The sequence below is a fragment of the Mus pahari genome, chromosome 1 (assembly GCF_900095145.1).
Source record: "Mus pahari chromosome 1, PAHARI_EIJ_v1.1, whole genome shotgun sequence".
In the NCBI taxonomy this organism is placed as follows: domain Eukaryota; kingdom Metazoa; phylum Chordata; class Mammalia; order Rodentia; family Muridae; genus Mus; species Mus pahari.
In genome coordinates, this window is record NC_034590.1 from 27,050,253 (window position 1) to 27,063,338 (window position 13,086).

Sequence of the window (13,086 nt, forward strand, 5' to 3'; positions counted from 1 at the left end):
CACTGGTTCTCGGAAACAGAGAATCAACTTTAGAGCTGAATTGTCCTTCTGAATAGTGAGCATCATATTATAGAAATAGGAGGCTCACACTCCTAGGATTTCCCAAGAAGCATGGCATCTGTTAAGAAATATCTGTATTTGAATTTAGACTCTTAGACTTCTAATCTTGCAAGAGTTTCCCCAATTCCACACATGACCTCCTTTAGCCCAGTGCTCCCTGATGCTCCAACCCTTCAAAGGACCTTTATAGGTGTCCTATGCAGAGTACAGCAGACCCTGAGGGCCCAGTGTAGGCATCAGTAACTCTTCACTTCCTCAGTGGATCACCTGAAGTTTTTCCATTATTGTTTCATGTTGCATGTCTATTAATAAAGAAATAAAACCTATGTGGGAGACTTACATGATAGCATCCCAATGTGTTTTTCCCTCAAGAAAGTTTAAATTGTGGAGTGATGTCAAAAGAGTTTCAACAGCTGCTCATTTGTAAAAATTACCAAGTGACTCATGTCAGATGCTTGACCACTCTGAGTCAGACGACTACAGAAATGGAAAAGAGTGGAGATGACCACACTGGGTTCATGTGGTGATGACGTTAAAATACCTAATCCAAACTTTCTATATGAGTAAAAATGCATCCTTCAAATGAGTGTTATTTCCTGTTATACACATTTTTGTTATTATTACAAAGTGGCATGCCCTTATTAGTATGCAACTTATTTTATCATCTTTAAAAACAAGCAGAACAGCACCCCAGCAGCTGAGACAGGAGGATTGCTGTATATTTGAGGTTTATCTGGGCTACATAGCAGAACAAAACAAGACTCCATGGAGATCTTGAATTCCAGGGTCTAGGTTTTCCTAGTGCTGTTGTTTTGTTTCTTGATTGCTTCTTGTTTTGTTTTGTTTTCCTTCCACAAGACAAACAGTGCAGAAAGGGGCTGGTTTGTGTCTGTCGTGTGGATTTTACTACTGCCAAAAATGATTGTTATTCTTGAAAACATTAATACTCCTATTTTGATGGCTTGAGATTCTTACAGTAAAGTTCTTCAGTAAGGGTGTCCTTAAATTAAACTTCATCAAGAAGAAAACTGGAACAAACTGGAACAAAACAGTACTTAGAAGGTGAATGCACTGCATTCCCCCCCCCCTTTAGAGTCTGGTAACAAATACATCATTTTATATATCTACAAATATGTCTTCAATTCTGAGTTTATCTCAGATTCTTATTTAAAATGTTTCTTATATGAATTGCCTTGGCAGAACAGGGACCATCAACTAAACAGCTGGGATGGCGCCTGCTGACCTTTATCCTCTAGGTCTTCCATGTGCTTGATTCTTTAATGTAGACCCACATCAAGTGTGAAGTTCATTGCAGCAGCAAGGTCGCCTTAGGACTGGGGATAACTAGTTCTTTGTTTAGGAAAGAAAAGTTCAGTCCAGCTACAGATGATCCTTGCTTTCATCACATATGTGGTAGGAAAACTGTAATGTTTAGTTTACTACAGTGATTATTGAAAGAACTCTCATGCACACTTTCTTCTAACACACACACACATACACACACACACACACACACACACACACACCATGAAGTAAAGATCCCAGAGTTTCAAATCTCTGGTCTCTGTAGATGGTCAGCCTCTCTTCTTGAGAAGATTTTGCAAAATGGTAGATTTCGTTTAAGTTGTAGTATTTCCCTTTTCTGATTAAAATTCCTACAAAGGGCTTGTTAAACATTGGTTACTTGATATACAACATTTACAAACTACAGAGAATACCCCTACTGTTTAATTAATGACCAATGTCTCTGCACTCTTGCTCAAGATTTTTTTCCTCAGGAAAACGACCCTTGAAGGTGTCTGAACTCTGGCTGCCAGCTGCACACACTTGAGTAGCTGACAGACGCAATGGCCAAAAGAGGGGAAGACCCTGACGCACCAGAACCCAGAGCCGCGGACTTTGTGTTGGTTCTGGTCCCCTTCTACACTAGAGACCACTAACCTCATCTGGGTAACCGGCTTCTGGTCTGCATGGGCTGCTGCTCCACTCTATCTGCAGCAGGCAAGCCATTATGCCTCTAATCAGAGCAGTATTTTAAGCTTACTCTCCAAGCAACATCTCTGCAAAAGCAAGCTGGTGAGAGACGCCTGCTCTGGACCCCAAAGAGTCTGGAGTCCTTCCCAGCGAATTGTCTCTCACCCTGCGGAGGACGCCAGCTCAATTACTGGAGAAAGAGGTTGGTCCTTGCCACCGCCCTCCCCTCCTGTCTTCAGTAGGAGCGGAGAAGAGGAGATCCGCTCCAGTGCGCACGGGAGTGACCAAGTACAGCTGCCTACTAGGGCAGCGACCTGGACGCGGGTCCTTTCCTCCTCCCGCGGCTACACCCGCCCTGTGCGCCTTGAACACAGCGCTGGACCATCCCGGCAGGGCTCCGGGGTGACATCACTCCTGAAGATACTCGCACTCTGGTCCTTGTCTTTACAAAGCCTCTATCCGTGTCTCTGTGGGTCTCGGGAGAGGGCTCCGGGCTTCGGAAAGAGAGCAGGACACTGAGCAGCAACTGACGGGAGGAAGCAAAAGAGCAGAGTCCAGCGAAGGAGTACCCGAGCTGGCGGCGACATGAAATTCAACGCCGCACACTACCTGCTGCCCCTGCTGCCTGCACTCGTCCTCAGCACCAGGTGAGTCCAGGAGCATGAGGCCCCAAGCCAGGAGGCTGCGCTCCTCCGGGGAGAGGCACCTCCCACTTTTAAGCAAGATGCTAGCTGAGTGATTAAGATTCAGAATCCTTGGATAGAGCAGAGACCTTCTATAGTTCCCTTAGTATCATGGGGGGAAAAAAGTACCAGGGTTGCCTCCTTTCAGGGACCGAGAGAGCTTCCCTTCAAAGAAAAAGGAACCTTCCCATCCCCAACTCCCGTGGAGCCCGGTTACCAGGAACAGTGAACAAGCAGAAGTAGGACAACATAGAGGAAGTAGAGAGAGAAGGGAATTTCCCCCAGAGTGCCTGTTTACATTAAACCCCTCCTAGTAATGTTACCTCCAAGGGAATTCAGGTCCCCCCCCCCCCCCCGTGAAAAAGGATCAGGGAGCCAGAGAAAGCTAAGACTTGTACAGTAGTCCCCAAACTCCTCCGGTGAAGGTGGCCTGACTGAGGTCTTGAGTGGGCTTGGTGGCAGGTGACTTACTTTGGCTGTGTTTTGAGCAGGCTTTCAGATTTAAAGTTACAAGACAGTACTGAAGCAGAAAAGAACCTAGTTGGGAACAATCGGGCACTGTGCTCCATCACTGGCCACAGATGAGAATTTCAGTCCCAGTACAGAGGACCTATTTTTAGTGGAGATTTCAAACACGCTGACTGAGAAGTGCTTTGTGACTACTGCTGGGGATCCAGTCTCAGAGTTGGTGATGGGTTTGCTTTCTTCTCCCACCAGCACAGCACAAGGGTGGCCTGTTTCATTGCCTGGGACTGAATTTCTTCTGCATGCCTTGAGCACCCGACTGGCAGCAACCCCTTTCCTTTGGCCTCTGTGAGATAAAATAACCCACAGGGTCGGGGTTCTTTCAAATCTGCATGAATGGAGACAGTATCTGATTGTATAACTCACAAAAAATAAAGGAGGAATACACACAAGTGTACAAGATTCAGAGAGGAAAAAGAAACGAAGCAGGCTTGCTAGTTCTTAAAACTAAGATGATGAATTTCCTGTATCCCTTTCTAGTACATGTCTCTTACAGGCCTGCCTAACCTAACTTTCATAAAGAAACTGTTCAATATTTAGCTCCAAATATTGATGAATTTGGGCTTTCCTTGAACATAAAACCCAAGTGACTTTACCAGACTGAAATCAAACTTGAATTTTAGTTCTTCTAAAAGCTTGCTTATCATTTCAGTCTATATTCTTATGTTTGCAAATCAAATCCACATTGCTTCCCAGCATTAATGGGACTTTCCTAAGCAATAAGCTGTTGAATACTGTGTTAAGTACCCACAGCCTAATAAAGTTTGTCTTTGGGTCCTTGTCATTGGCTCTCATCTTCTGCATTAATAATTACTTATGCTTTCCTTTGAAGAAAGGACATCTTTAAAGTATATACTTAAGTAGATGCCCCTCAACATGCTAATTAGACAGTAAATGTTGGAACAAGGGGAAGCCAACCTACAGTAGTATAAAAGATGTTTGAAACTCTTGAGCTTCCATAGTCCGTTCACATTTTAAAGCAATTGTCATTTGAATAAGCATGCTCTAGCGTCTCCACCCAATGCTTGTTAGTTCTATAATGCAAGAGCAATCAACTTCCCTATCTATGAAAGTGTTGATCTTTATAGATACTTTTAATACTGAAAATGAACATGTTTACTATAAAATATTAAGTTATTCTGAGTTGAAAATAAATAGGGACATTCTACAGCATTGATACTTTCGTTTTACAAAAAAAAAAAAACAAAGCAAGATGGACTTGGAAAAATGAATTTCTATACTTTGCAATCCATTTACATGGTTGTTTTGGGCCAATATATTGCACTAGATCCCAGGTTACTTTCTGATAGTGAATATATTGAAAATAAATGTTATACCCTCAGAATGTCACTTGATAGAAGAGAATGGACTTCATAGAAATCTCACAGAAGGCCATTCCCCTTCCAGTACTCAGCAGTTCTCATTGTCATAAGACACTCTCAAAGGTTAACACCCAAACAGTAAAGCTCTGTCAAGACAGTTGCATTAGTCAGGATGGGTCTGATGTACTGTGGAGCAACATGCTGTGCCTCAGTCATACCACCTGTGACTGGGTTCCTGTTAGCTGATGATCTTAGTGCTTCTTTCTGTGAGGCAATTGCATTTCACATGCTCACACTGTGGTGACTAGATACACATGGGATGACAATTGCAACTTGTTGACTTGAAAGTTCCTCCTACAGTGTGGGGAATGTGAAGCTGAACCTCTTGATGCGCAAGTACAATACAAGCACTCAGTCTTGTGTTTTCCTGTGTACATCTCCTTTAGAACTGCTTAATTCTTCTGCAAGAAGCCTGGTGTTCACCGCTCTCCTGAAGTAAAAGAATAACTGCTTTGAAACAGATGCTGTAGTTGGAGGAAGACATGGCTTTTATTAGTGTTCTAGCTACAGGGGTGGCAATTCTCAGGAAATTCTGCCTTTTAAATAGGAAGGATTGACATCTGCCTCTTCTGCTGGCTCTCTCCTTTTTAGTACAACTAGTCATCACATAAATATCAAATGGGCATCCCATGATCCTGTAGGCATGAGCAGTATCAACAATCCTGATGTAAACTGACTTCATTTGTTCTGAGAGAAACTTGAATGTACACCTTTAACAACCAACCCCCCCCCTTTTTTTCTATTTTCCTAGTGAACCCCATGGAGTTAAATATAAGACATTAATTTCTTGGCATATTGTCTCTGCTGTTTAGAAAGCACATAGAAGTTCAAAAGTATAGTCAAGCTAATGATTTGAAAATGTAGCTAATACAAAGATCCATTTAACTTGTACACAAATGCATGTGGTCAAAGAACACTAATGCATGAGAAGGTTGAATAGCTTTGGAATAGAATGATTGTACTTTTCAAATAGTTTCATTCTGCAGAAGGATTAAATTGCTATTCTAAGGCAATATGTAGAGTTCAGAAAGAGGACGCATAGGGACTGAGAGAATGAATGGTGGAGGAACATTTCTTTAGAAGTTCTTCTTGTCAAGGAACCATGGGGTGCTGGAGGAGGCTTGTGCTTTAGCTGCTGAACCCTAGTTCTTTGATGCTGTGTCCATGCTCCCGGTGTCTTTGGATTGTGAGCTTCCAAATGGCTTGAGGTTGAGGAACACATAGCAGGGAAGGAAGGAGGGAGAGCCTACCTACTTCGGGTGGTTTTGTATCAGCAACAACTTTGAGTAGGTGGTTGGTTACTGTCCTCCTAGTAGGAATCACCTGTGATGCCTCCTCTGAACCCTTGATCAGCAGCTGTACCAGATGCTTCCATAGGACTCTATTTCCAGATGATACTTTACACTGTGAATGTCCAAGGTCATTTCTTCAGTGCCTTATTCCAAACTCAAGATGAAGCTGTTGCGTAGGTGAAAGGAAAAGAGAACATGGAAACTACAAACTCAAGAACACACACACAAAAAAAACCCAAAACACTTTTTTATAAATTAGATCTTTTCTTTATTTACATTTCAAATGCTATCCTGAAAATTCCCTATACCCTCCCTCTGCCCCTGCTCCCCTACCCACCCACTCCCACTACTTTGCCCTGGCATTCCTCTGTACTGGGGCATATAAAATTTGCAAAACCAAGGGGCCTCTCTTCCCAATGATGGCTGACTAGACCATCTTCTGCTATATATGCAGCTAGAGACTCGAGCTCTGGGGGTTCTGGTTAGTTCACATTGTTGTTCCACCTATAGGGTTGCAGACCCCCTTCAGCTCCTTGGGAACTTTCTCTAGCTCCTCCATTGGGGGCCCTGTGTTCCATCCAATAGCTGACTGTGAGCATCCACTTCGGTGTTTGCCAGGGACTGGCATAGCCTCACAAGAGGCCACTATATCAGGGTCCCTTCAGCAGAATCTTGCTGTCATGTGCAATAGTGTCTGGGTTTGGTGGCTGATGATGGGATGGATCCCCGGGTGCATTCGATGTAAGAAGGTGTCTCACTTTCTCTATGATGAAATGGTGAGAGGCACTAAGAGTTTCCCACTCAACTGCTTCACACACGAAGACTTGTATCATCATATAAATGGATTAGAGAAGTATCCATGATAGCAGTCTGTGAAAGGGAATATATTTGCTCCTGAGGCTGCAGCTCCATCCCTATATACCTGTTTCTAAGAGCACTCTTTAAAGTGTCATTTTTTCTTTTTGAGAATCTTTGTAGATCTCATTTTATTTATGACCAGTGGCAGCAACAGTTCAAATGCTTATGTATTGGATGTGTGATTGTGTCAAAGCAAACTACATGCAATTGATACTTGTCCTTCCAACATGGAATCAAAAGATGTCTGAGATTTCTGTGGTGTTAAGTGACATTTCTTCATGTATGATTTGTGATGTCAGATGTGTAACTGTTTCTGAATAACTGTTATAAGATTTCCTAAATGTCATTTTAATAGACAAGGTTCATTTATTTAAGTTATCCAAATAACAGGAAGTATTTAAAAATATTTCCCTTGTAAGTTCATATAAGCAGAAAACATATGAACTTACATTCATTATTTTAATATTTTCTGTGATGATTTTATTTACACAAAATGAGAGTGCCATCAGTCACTCAGCACCTGAGTCATTTGGCCAATAAATGAAATATGAATAAATAGATTATATTATCGAAAAGACTTTAAAAAACAGTAATGGAAAAGAAGCTGGGTTATTCCATGTCTGTAGGGTTCCTACTATGACCAGTGCTCAAGGTGGCTTTAGAGCCACAGTGCACTTCTTAGTCTGCATATGTGATTCCTGAGGTGTGAATAGCTATGCTTAAAAATGGACATGAAAAATGTATCCTTTTTTCCAGCCTATAACTCTCATTGGGTTTGTTTCCAATGACATGTGCCACGCACGTCACATGTACACTATTGAATAAGAAGTCATGCCTGAGCAAGAGGAAGTAAAATGGAGACATCATGTTAAACCTGTGACTGAGAGGAAACGTGCACAAAAGCTCATATGAGCTTTGTTCCAGAAGTAAAAATGACAGAGAATTATTGACAGTAAATGACTCTTCTCAGACACAAACTGAAGGGCAACCAAATAGTCAACATCTTCTGCAAATGAACTCAAAACACTGGGAGATGTCATTAGACCAGAGGTGGGGTCTGCACTGCCATTGTGTCTGACTTGTTTCCCATTGCTTCCGAGTGCTTTAATCCCTTCAAGTGTACTTTGTCTACTGTTGGGAGACAAGCTGCAAATAAAGGCTCTGTTTAGTTCAAGGCTCTACACTCTACAAGAAGGAAAATTGAGGCTTAGAGTGAGATTTCTCTAAGGCTGAGGAGAGAAAAATAAAACAAACCCCAGAATTTCCAAAGGGATTTCCTCTATCATGTCGGTCTGCTCAATAACAGTCTCTTTTCTTATCAGGAAACATGAGAACAACTTGCCCCTTCAGTGCATTAGGAGGATCCTACTTACAGTGAAATATAAAGTAGTATTCAAGGGAGGCCTGCAACCACATGCAATCTTGAATCACAGAGGCTATAGGCAAAGGGAATTACAGCAAGAAGAGCCTATTCCTCACTCTGTGCTCAGTTAATTCTAGAAATGAGAGCTGGCCCCAAACTACCCAAGGTCATCTTTAGGCCTTTAAGGAGAGTTGTTAATGATTTTCACTGCTGCACACAATTAACCCTGAAAAGATACACTTAAAGTGGTGATTGGTGGCCTGTATGCTCTAATGCAAAGCAATATTTTTATGACATCAAAGTCTAATTATTGAAACTACTTTATACAAATGTGCATCTTAGAAATGTGAGTAACTATTCCTCAGGGGTTGCCTATTGCAATGATATTAAAACTGATTAATTAAAACATGTTTAAGTGTATTTCAGTGTATAGCACGTAGGTATACCATGTCCCTCAGGAAATGCTAAGATAGGTTTGTTTAGGTAACAAACCTGGTGTGCAGGTTAGCACATCTCAGATGAGTAGCATGCCATTTGGCAAGTTATTAAAACTGAAAATAAATATATTTATCAAATTGACTTCTAAATTCTTGACCCAGTATGGCCCAAATGACAAAATTATAGTCTAATTTATGTTAATATTGTGCTCAGGGGGAAGAAATGGTGGAGGGCTTTGATAAGAATGTGAAATAAACATATCTGCTAGGCAGACTACACATGAGAGAGGTCCTAAAAAGAAAATATTGGACTCAAGATTCTCATCAGTGTTGATAATCAAATGACTAAAGATTATGGGCACTCAGTCTCCCACCTTGACCTTCTTCCCAGTTCTACTTCTCTTGCTTAGAAAATCATGTAAGGGCTTGATATACTGCCATACCAGGCCTCTGTAGTCCAACTAAGTAAGATGTCAGTAAAGATTAATGAAGATTTTCTTCATGCCTCCTATGGGGACTGTACCATTCTCCAGCCAAGGCGAGGGTGAGAATTCCTAATGCTCATAATCTTACTTAAGGCATCCTCCTAGGTTCGAGAAGCACTCACTTATTAATGGTGGAATTGATGGTAAAAGGAACCATAATGCTTGCCCTATTGCATGGAATTAAATTCTAAAATTATAAAATCAGAGCCTTAGAATCATGCGGATTTAGAAAGGCAATTAACATGTCTTCTCCACCTTCCTCTGATCCATGGAAAGGTAATAACAATGTCCCTTTCATAAAGTTGTCAAGAGGATTCATTATGATAATATATGCAAATCATAATGTCCAGCTGAGAGAAGTACAACAATACACAACCACCATTATTACATGATTAGAAGGTTTTAGCAAGGCTTGTCTACCAAAGTGTTCTTGCAGTTTAGAAAGTGATCTTTAATAACAGCCTTCTCACTAGTATATACAAGGAAGCCAATCTTAGTGGGAAAGAAGTTTTGAAGTTCAAGCCTACCTTAACCTATGAGGACATTTCTTCCTTATCTGTGAAGAAAACTATTTGGAGTACAGTACAGGAACCAGTTCTTTATCATCTTAACCAGGCCCATTTGGAAATACTAATTTAAATATCTATTGTTATCCTCAAAGAAGAAGAAAGCAGTGTTATCCAGTTTAGGTCTAAAACCTCCAAATTCTGTTGTCAATGTAGTTAAAATAAAAAAAATAAAGTTTTATTAAAAGTATATTTTATCATGTCACATCAATAGCTCTAAGGAGAGGTCATTGTTCAGGCTCACCTGATAATGGCAGACCCATGGGAATGCAACATCTGTGAGGAAAAGCAAACCTATAGACAAGTCTAGACACAGTGAGAACCCTGGACTGTTTCTACTAAGACGTTTCCTAGAGGCTAGGCCCTGTCTGAGTTTTATCAACTGCTCCAAGAAGTCTTGCACAGGAGAGCTACTATAATGCAATGTGCATGGGAAAGAGAAGTTTGAATCAAAAGAAAAGTGCACAAACAGTGGTCTTTCTGCAGTAGAAATACACAAGTTCCACTTATCGTATGCTGGAGATCATTCATTGCAGATCTTTGCAGTAACTAAGCCTTTGGCATGGGGTAGGAAATGGGGAAAAAAATTTCTGAATTACAAAAGAAACAAGAAGATGTGTGAAAAATTGAAGTGACATGTTGGCAAAAGGCAGATATGGTTGAAAGAGCCGGTTATTATTGAGAGTCTAGCTCTTTCTCTTTCTTCCACAGAGAGAAATGTGAGCTCATTTGACAAGTAAGTTCACAAGAAAAGTGGGGGAAATTGCTCTTTTCCTGACACTATAGTTCAGAACGTTATAGAAATATATTGAATCCTTGCTTTTTAATGTTCTGCACAGATCTTTATTTTAGCTGTTTACTTTACAGAATTGAGAATTGTGGGCTACAGGTCCAAGCAGCACGACTGAGGATCAAGCAAACCTCTGGAGGTGTTCCAAGTACTTACTTCCCGTGACTTAACTCTCGTGGATTAGCAATATTCACATTATGCAAGCTGCATACCTAGAGTAATCTAGACTATGAGTGAATTTAAATAATTAGCCCACCTTCTTCCAGATCGATAGTATTTGGACCTCAGTCTGTTGTTCTGATATTCTACCAATGAAGTCGCGATGCTACTTACAGAATGAAATCTGCACAAAAGACACACATAAATAAATAAAAGTTTCCTAATAACCTAATAATGGAAGCCGGAGAGACCACTCAATAGTTAAGAATACTCGACGATCTTCCAGAGGACCTAGGCTCAATTCCCAATACCCATATGGCAGCTCACAGCCCTTTGTAACTCCAGTCTCAGGGAACCTAGTACTTTCATCTGGCCTCAAGGGGACCAGGCATGCACACAATGCACAATCATATATACAAGCAAAACACCTATCCACTTTAAAAGTATACTCCTAATGAGAATGCTGAAACTACATGTTCTCATGAGATGGGAGGATGTGTGACATTAAAATATTCTTAAAATAAGTCAAAGAAATATGTTAGTTTGAAGACAGGACAAAATGAAGCTTTTCTAATGAAGAAATCTAAAAATTTCCAGGCAATTTCATCTTTCCTTGTCAGAAAATATACGTGTGCTCTGATGAATGTTTCTCAAAATATACTCTTCACTGTGTGAGAATGAGCATCTCCTGGGGTGAATCTGAAAGGGACAGATCCAAGCTCCAGTATTGAGTGTGTCAGATCAGTTCTCTGAGGAGAGGGCAGTGGATTTCCATCTCAATGCGAAGCCTCCTGTGAATATGAAAATCTAGAAATCACAGACCATAGAGCTTGGAACTCTTTGAGTTCATTGGCATTAAATAAAGGGGAAATTGCCTTTCAAATCAGGGGACTTTGGTAGTCTGTGGCAAAAGTCACACTGTTTATTGTGTATAAATGTATTTAATTAGTGAGTAGGTTATCTCACACCAAGAGGCATTTATCAGTCCAGTTGCATGAAGCATTTTCGGTGGCTCATAAACTGTTCTACCAAAAGGAAAAAAAAAAAAAAAAAGATTAGGTAAGTTAAATGCTGTGAACTGATTTACATGGATTCAAGGGGCACACTAGAAAGTAAGGGCAAGGGTGAGGTAAATCACTGAGATGCATGGAAAATGGTGAGCTCTAACTCAGGCATGACTAGCTGCATCAGCACAATCGGCAGTATGGAGGCAGCAATACCCAAGTCCCGCACGTGCAGGGGGACCATGTGCTTATGTCTTCTTGGAAGTTCATATCAGGCACTTGTGATTTTACCCTACTGAGCACGATCTCATTCTGTCATAGTCACAACTGGTTTTCATGGTGGAGAAAATCTATTGTTCTGCAGGAATTTGCTGAGTTAAATAGTAGGTGAAATCCTTTTTAACCTTTGTTTCGTATTGTCCTTTTTATCTGCAGTGTTCATTCTCTCCTTTCGTGCAGAAATAAAATATTATAATAATATAATTTATGTAGTGATTATGCTTAACCAGGTTAATGCTCACAGTTGATCTCTGGGGTGGATCCTGATGTTGCCCTATATTATAGGAAAGGAAGCTGAGACACACAGGGTTGAAACTGATCACTTTTAAAGCCAGTCTTTGAGCTAATGGTAAATTCAAATCACAGTGACACTGTGCTCATGTGCTTAAGCCCCTTTAAACGTTGACTCTACATTGAATTTGCATCATTCTATTGTTCTGCTCTTTTTTAATTTTCCTCACAAACATAAAATGAAATAATAAACTAAAATGTCTGAAGAGTATAACTAATAAAGGAAGAAACAGATATAGACCTTGTTTTGCAATGTTTTCTACCATGCCTATTAAAAGTGGCAGGAGATCCTTCCCGTAATAAGTATTTAACTCCATTTCTTTTGCCAGAGAAAATTGCCATATATCTTTTCATGTGTGGCCTGTTTTACAAACCTGCCAATGATTGCAGTGTCCCCCTCTATAGGTACAGATGCTGCCCTAATGTTAACCAAGGGGCTTGAACAGGGGTGTGATTTTCATGTGTCCAGTTTCCTGAGTCCTACTGGTGTGATTGTGCAGTGCTAAGAGTCAAGCACAAATTCTTAAAACAACAACTTTTTGGTTTTGCCATGTAATAATTTTCCTCTGAATTTCTCTAGTGTTCCTGTATTTAATTCTTCTTCAGTACCCCATGGAGTGCTTATTTTATAGATCAAGATGTTAACTATCACAGAAGTTAGTAAATTTAAGGTCACAAATTAATAAAGAGCTTCAGTGTGAACCCATAATTAATGAGCATAAGCAGCAAGGTTGGGGTGCCGAGACAATAATGGTTATCGTAAAATGTGTATGATTTAGGTTCATGGGAAATAAATCAGAAACAAAGGGCCTGATGGGAAATGTGTGCAGATTGGTAGGAACAGGTGCCAGTGCCAAGACTTAGGGCCATATTTGTTCCCATAGGGTTCAATGTTCCTCCCATTTAGTAGGAGAGTTCACCTTTCATTTTATACACGT

General features: G+C 40.6%; 1 protein-coding gene across 2 annotated transcripts in view; it reads left to right on the forward strand.

Annotated features, from left to right (window-relative positions):
- Positions 1–1,901: 1,901 nt before the first annotated feature.
- The window catches only part of Luzp2 (leucine zipper protein 2), a 393,679-nt gene continuing 382,494 nt past the window's right edge, over positions 1,902–13,086 (forward strand). Inside the window, exon 1 of one of the 2 annotated variants that reach the window (XM_021202224.1) lies at positions 1,902–2,681. In XM_021202224.1, coding sequence (XP_021057883.1) covers positions 2,620–2,681 — 62 coding nt within the window. In that variant the 5' untranslated portion in view covers positions 1,902–2,619. The remainder of the gene's footprint in view (positions 2,682–13,086) is intronic. The other variant, XM_029545241.1, reaches the window with a different exon arrangement.